The sequence below is a fragment of the Leucopleurus acutus genome, assembly GCF_964270905.1.
Source record: "Leucopleurus acutus genome assembly, chromosome: 1".
Classification (NCBI taxonomy): Eukaryota; Metazoa; Chordata; class Mammalia; order Artiodactyla; family Delphinidae; genus Leucopleurus; species Leucopleurus acutus.
This window is the reverse complement of record NC_139142.1, coordinates 81,442,404-81,450,094: the sequence shown is the minus strand read 5'-3', so window position 1 is coordinate 81,450,094 and position 7,691 is coordinate 81,442,404. Positions and strand designations below refer to the sequence as shown.

The 7,691-nt window shown below is 33.7% G+C and overlaps 1 protein-coding gene across 3 annotated transcripts in view; it reads right to left on the bottom strand.

The window, feature by feature from the left end:
- Nucleotides 1–400: 400 nt before the first annotated feature.
- Nucleotides 401–7,691, bottom strand: part of SPRED1 (sprouty related EVH1 domain containing 1) — a 120,016-nt gene continuing 112,725 nt past the window's right edge. For all 3 annotated transcript variants that reach the window (XM_082841246.1, XM_082841245.1, XM_082841244.1), the window contains one exon: nt 401–6,248. In XM_082841246.1, the coding sequence (XP_082697372.1) occupies nt 5,598–6,248 (651 nt within the window). In that variant the 3' untranslated portion in view covers nt 401–5,597. The remainder of the gene's footprint in view (nt 6,249–7,691) is intronic.

Sequence of the window (7,691 nt, the reverse complement as noted above, 5' to 3'; positions counted from 1 at the left end):
ACTAAATGCAACTCTGGTTTAAAGACAGGCTTTGTCTTTAAAGGCTTTGTACTTCACAGAATAATCATACTGTTCAACTTAAATAAAATTTCATTTTAACAGAACAATGATTATTCTATGAAGTACATCTGTGACTCTTATAACGAAACACAAAACTGCATTGTGACTAAAAGCATGGGCTTTGGAGTAAGACAATTTGGTTCAATCCCGATACCTCTAATGTGATCTTGGGGATAGTTTTTAACCTCTTGAAACCTAAACCTCTTCTTTAAGTAAAATGAGGATAATACTTACATTATATGGTTATTTGAGGACTGTAAGTGATCATTTAAAAACATAAAATAAAGACTGCTAGACAAAAGAAAACACCATTTCAACTATGATTTTGTTAGACTTTTATTATACATTTTTTTAGCCATTATTTTAAGGATACCTCTAAAACTGCAAATCTTAGAGTAGTTGGTTTTAAAGTTGACTCCAACTTCCATATTATTAATGCTGATGTTTTTTAAGGACTACTGTGTGCATGACACTATATTGACAGCCAAGCAGAAACCCTAGTTTCAATTTCTCTCGTGTAAAAACTATTCTACTTACTGTGGGTATTAACTTGATGTGAAGAACATAAAGTAAATTTCTGAAAACCTGTAAATAAACACATAAGACTAACATTTCATAATTCATGGTAAAGGTATAAACAGTTAATTCTTGATTTTTCAAATAAATACAACTGTAATATAAGTAATTCAAAAGTTATTCTGGTGTTGAAATACATTATGATTTTTGAGTACTGTCCTAATAATTTTTCATTTAGATTAATTTTGCTTATATTACAAGTTAAGTGAAACTCTGAAACTCTGACACCAAAAAAAAAAAAAAAAAGAGTAAGAGTAGTGGGTTAAAAATTTCCCACACATCATTTAAGGCAGTTAATCCAGACTTCGTTGTAACATGTTCCCAAACCAAATAATGTATCAGGTAACAAACTATAAAAAAAAATCTGGATACAATCAAGGGTGAATAAATAAGTCATTAAAATGAACTATACATGACCTTTTGGTTAAAAATACACCTTAAAAAATTATGATCAAAAGCTTCCATTTCTACTACTGCTGCCTTAGTAATTATTATCTCTTATGTGATAGTCTGTTATCTCTAGAAGAGTAAGAAAAAGTCCTTTTATATTTCATGATAGGTTTAATCAGGTAATTAAAACAAATTCTTATGATATCATCTGATATGTCCAATTACATGGGTATGATGTAACAAAAACAGTTACAAACTTATATATGCGTATTTACATTATATATCCAAAACTATCAAGCTAGTCAACTATATCTAAGGAGATACATTATGACATGAGTTAAACAATTTTTCATTGCTTATTGGAAAGAATGCAGTCAAGCTTTTAATGGAAATAATATACAAGTGAGGCACTTTTGAGGTCAAAAATAGAAAGCAAATGATACTACATACTGGCAATGTTCACAAAAAATCTCTATGTGTATCTTTAATACAAAGGCTTTTCAACTAGATTATTCTTGAAAAATTTCAAAACTAGCAACTTATGCAATTTAAGGAGCTTTCAGGAACAATGGCTAACATCAGTGTTTCAAAGCATATCAAAGTTTTATAACCACCTGGCTGCTAGGCAAACAGTACCTTAATAACTTAAAGCCTCCCCCACCTTATTTTTTGGTTTATATAAATTATCTCAGGTTGTGATTTCTTTGTTTTGACTTACTGCAAAACACCTTACGGTGCTATTATTGTGGAGTACAGACCAATTTTTTTTTTTTAAGTGTAACAATGATGCAAGTTTCTAGTGCTTCCCCTTATACTTAGAAATGTGATCTTGGAAATCAAATTAAGAATAAGAATATTTAGTTAAGAATCTATGTTTTCCAGGTAACTAAAGTTTTCAAAGTTTCATGTAGAAAAATGTTATACTTGTTTAATATATCTTTAGGCTAAAATAAAAAACCCAATCTTAAACACATATTCCAAAGTGTATCACAAAACCTAAAGTAAATTTCAACAAAATAAACATCCTTAAGATTCTTTAAATCTGGAGGAAAGTACGTATTTCCTGTATTTCTGAGACCTATAGGTATTAAGAAACATCTCTGTAGTGTTCCTTTAAGGGGGGGCTGGGGAGAGAAAAAGAAAAGACAAGACTTACCCAAGATATCAGATGGCACTATACACATGAATTGAAAGTGCATTTGTATTACTTCAAAAGTTCATTTTAGGCACTGCTGAATAACCAATGAAAATAGGTAGTTTTAAGTTTCCCCCTTTAAATTTTAACCCCTGCCCAACATTATCCCAGAGACACACACACTCTCTGAAGTTGTCATGATGAAATACAGTGATGTTTATTTTTTCTAAAAAATTCTCCCTGACTGGTAATGGGAGGAAAAGTAAGAATACCATTTTGGTAATGGCTTTTGCAAGTTGAAAGAATTGGTTCTATAAATGCTTCGGCACATTAAGTTTGATTGCCAGTTCCAAATATCGATAAATATTTTAAAACAGGATATGTAAGAAAAAAGTGCTTAAAATCTTTCAACAAGACACATTAGGGAAAAGATTGGTTTTACAGTTCCTTTGAGATATTTCTTATTCCTGCTTTCTCCATTTGGAGGTGGCCACCACTTAAATAGCCCTTTACTGGTAGTAATGATGAATGAATCCTGTCAGATCCCAATTGCCACCTCACGTATGGTCTATAAATCATCCAGTAGGTGGTGCTGAAGTTACATACCTCATATTTCTTCCGAAATCAAATGACTCCCCTGTCAACTCAGGAGACAAATCATTTAAGGATTATCAATTCTGAACAAGCCATCAGATGAAAAGTCTTTCTTGTCATGCCATCTAGATGATTTCATTTTCAATATTTACTATTACTTAAGCAGTTTTGTTTAGCCATTTGCTTCTACTACCAGATTAAAACCAAAGAGAAAGGTTTTAGAGGACAAGCCAATTGGCAGTGCCAAATCTGTATGCAGAACAAGAAAATGTTCCTGAATATACCTATAAACGTTTAAGAATGAGAAATTTAACCTAAGAATTCACATAAGAATTCTAATTTACTCAAGAGAAAATTTCCACATAGGGATTCAGGTAACATTATATTATCAGTTAGTCTTCTAGACTGATTTGGAACCTGGGTGTGTTAAACTATAAAGATCCAAGGTAAAATAAAAACCATTTCATGACCATAGCTTTTAATGAAGAAACTTGTTTAAAACTGTAAAGGAAAAATGGGGATGGGACGGAAAAATCTTAGCAGCAAAGTGGTTAAACAAATTGAAAATATTAATGCACAAACATTAAAATATTAAAGCATATATGTTGCATATAAAATACAGTACAGGACCAGGAGTTGCACTATACTGATTAGTGCTCAACAGAAGAAATGATTAAATTTGTTCTTCCCAGAAGTATATACACAGTTCATTTCCACAGCATTTTCCTATATAGCCAGCAAGTTATTTTCTTCAGTTGTTCACACCTGATCAAACCTGAATTATAAACTCAGCACTTACAAATACGAAAATTATTCACAAGGAAAACCAGTATTTCCATTTTACCAATAAAAAGTAATTTTGAAAGTTAACAGTCTATTCTAGGAAACCAAGTTTAGCTGAAAACTTCAGGGATGAAGATCATCTGGTGTAGCAGCTTCCAAATATATAAACAGTAAAAATAAGACTTAAAACTGCTGCTACGGTATCATGTTTTGGACTTAGCTCATCCAATTAATTTTTAGTACAAAACTAGAAATAACCTCTTCTTCATAACATCTATAGTTATCAATATATTTTTCTTCTTTTCAATGTGAAATAATACTTTAAGATGATCTATATACACAATGTTGTCAGTTCAAGCTGTCATATAAATATAAATGCTTTCTTAAAAAAAGTATTTTACAGACAGATAGTGTTATATACATTGTTCAGTTTGATCTGGGGCAAAAGAAGAAAGCTAACACAAGCTTAAGTGTGATATGTAAAAAGAATGATTACATAAATGACATTTAAAAACCTGCATAGAAAATGAGCTTCTAACAGTAGTGTGATTTTAATTTTTATCACTTCTGAAACTTCAAGCCATTAAAAAAAGGCACACTTCTCAACTTTTCCCTTTAAGGGAATGTTCTTAAGGAACCCCTTACTTGGTTAGAGTTTTAATGTAACACTTAAAAAAAAAAAAAAAAAAAAGACAATTTGACCCCAAAGTACTTCAAACAATTTGCTAGAACATTTATCCAACTACTTTGTAAATAAAACATCCAGTAAGACGATGCTCTGCAAAAGAAATAAATTTATACGTACAAGATATTTCATTCACAATACTGGATTAAATACTTTCTTGGGATAGTTTAGCACATCCTTTACATAAAATAATTTTGCTTTTGGCCAGTTTAAATAAAATAAAATGCAACTGAGAAAAGTTATCATTGTTATGTGATAATAAGCACTGAGAATTAAGCTAAAAAGTTAGTAACACAGCTGAACATATTCTGGTTTAGCAGAATGATAAGTGGAAATCTCAGGAGGAAACTGTTTTACTTACTCTAACTATCCAGTTACACTTTTCACCTTGTAAAACATTTGTAAATGCAATATAATTTTTTGAAGGAGGAAACTCTGAAAGAAAACAACTTGCTGGTTGAATACCACAAAAAACAAAACAACAACCCAAAACCTTACTTTTTTCTATAATGTTTACTCAGTCTCTTTTTATATAAAAATAAGTGTTATGTTCCCATCATAACATTAGACAATTACATCTGTGCTTTAAAAAAAAGTTGGTCACTCAAGGCTATTAGAATATTTTTTAAGGATTTTAGATTACCAGAATGTACAGATATAACTCAATATAAACTGTAGCCAAAGGGAAATGACAATGAAAATATCAAATCATTCACATGGAACCAAAATGTTATTAACTAGATAAGTAAAATATTCAAAATATAATGGAATGTGACAGTAGATATATGTACATCTACTTCAGAACTAGGAAGGGGAGGAAAAGTTTAATATGTAATAACTCGTACCTTATATTTAGTTAAATATAAACATTTGTTATTTATACATAAAACTGCTTTCAAAAAACAACTAATAAATGATTTAGTTGCACTTGTTTTACTTCTTACAGTTCCCAAGTGTTAACTTTTTTTAGATTGAAATCAACTGTCCCCTAGTGCACTTTAAGTTTATATCTTAATGAATTCAAACCTTTAAAAGTCCCATCACATAATGCATAAATATACAAAAATGCCAAAAAATTAACCCCTTTTAGTTGGATCATATTTATGCTCACTTTATATAGCCAATAACCAGAAATGGTTTCCTTTTGCAAATATTCTTTAGAACCTGCAACAAAACATGCCATGCACTCCAGGGAAAAAGTTAGGCATGGCTAGCATTTGTGAAATGCCAAGAACTGATGAGTTCTGCTTCCTCCACGTGTGGCCCCAATGATACCAGGCAAGATTTCATAATGCTTGCCAAAAGCTTCCACAAATCCAAGTTAGCTAATTCCTGGACACAAAGATTTTAAGCTCATTTTGGCACTGGATGCTTTCATCCAGCAGCTTTATGTTTCCCACCACAGCACCCACACGCCTCACCACAACGATGGCACATTCTCAAAGGGACGTAGCAGCACATACATGGTACAATGAAAGACAAAGCTACTAGGGCTAACCATCGTAAGCAGAACTTGTCATCGCTAGTGTCACATGAACAGGGATCAGAAAAATCTCCCTCTGAGTCTGACATACAATGATACAACATGCTCTCTGCACAGAGCATGCAACTAACTTGATATATGCATCTTTTAATAGGGTCTGGAGCATCCTGACATTTTCCCCTGCCATTTTCTTCATGATTAAACCTTTCTTGGCAGTATACGCAGCGAGAACGTTCACCATCTTCTTTTCTTCGTTTTGACTTCTTAAATTTTAATGAGGAAGGCTGTGTCTTAAATACCACAGAGTCTTTGAGTGAACTTAACTTAGTCTCATCCCCACAAGAGTACAGATAGTCTGATTTTTTACTGTCTGGTTTAGAAAACTGAATACTGGAGTCAGTATCATCTCTCTCCAAGTCACTTTTCCACATGTCAGGATGTCTGTAGTCTGCATAGCGACGTATTAAGATATCGCGAGGGTTTATTCTGACAATCTCATCCTCATCTTGAAAGCTGACATGTCGGATTGATTTCAAAGGGACCTAAAAAGGAAAGAGATGAAAATTGCAATAATGACTGTGAAGGTTAATTTTATGTGCCAACTTGGCTGGGCCACAGTGCCCAGATATTTGGCTAACATTATTTTACATGTTTAAGTGAAGATGTTTCTTGGACGAGATAAACATTTCAATGGGTAGACCATAAGTGTAGTAGATTATCCTCCATGATGTAGGTGGCTTTCATCCAATCAGTTGAAGGCTTTATTAGTACAAAGACTGACCTTGCTGGAACAAGAAAGAATTCTACCAGCAGTCTGCCTTTGGATACAGACTACAGCTCTTCCCTAGGTCTCAAGCCTGACAGCCTACCCTGCAGATTTTGAATATGTACCTCTACCATCACATGAGCCAATTCCTTAAAATAAGTCTCTTTCTCTTTATATATATATCTCTCTCTTGTTGGTTCTGTTTCTCTGGAGAACCCTGACTCATACAGATTTTAGCACCAAGGTGTAGGATGTTGTGCTAACAAACATCTAAAAATGTGGCAGTGCCTTTGGAACTGGGTAATGGGTAGGGGCTGAAAGAGTTTTGAGGTGCATGTTATAAAAAGGCTAGGTAGCTTTGAAGAGACTTGGTAGAAATAAGAACATTAAAGGTGCTTCTGGTGAGGGCTTGGATGGAAATGAGGAACATACTGTTGACACCAGAGGAAAGTTGATCCTTGTTATAAAGTGGCAAAGAATGCGGGTGAATTGTATTCTAGTCTCTTGTGGAAGGTAGAATTTGCGAGTGATGGACTTGGATATTTAGCACAAATTTACAAGCAAAGTGCTGAGGGTGCAGCCTAGTTCCTCCTTGCTGCTTATACTACAATATGAGAAGGAAGTGATTAATTGAAATAGTAATTTTTAAAACAAAAATGAACCAGAAGTTGAAGAGCAAGAAAATTCTCAGGAAGATGCTATCACTGATGGCCAAGGGGATGGGGCCACCTCCCTCATGAGCCCAGAGGAATTCTGCCTCAGGATGAATCAAACTTTGAGTTCACTTACACTTGAGTTAGATGAGACTTGGGACCTAGAGGTGATGTTAGAAAGGGTTAAGTTTTTTGGGGTGTTGTGATGGGGTGAATGTATTTTGCATGTGAGAAGAGGGACCAGAGGGTGGAACGTTATAGGCTGAATTGCGTCCCCCCAAATCCATATGTTGATGCCCCAATCCCAGTATGTCAGAATATGACTGCATTTGGAAATAGGGCCTTTTAAAAAGGTGATTAAAATATAAGGCCCTTAGGGTAGGCCTTAATCCAATTTGATTGGTATCCTTATAAGAAGAAGAAATTTGGACAGAAAGAGAGAGAGAGAGACCAGAGATGTGGGTGCACAGAGGAAAAAAAACACAGCCAGAAGGTGACCATTGGCAAGCCAAGGAGAAAGGCCACAGAAGAAACCAAATGCATCAACACCTTGAACTGGGACTTCC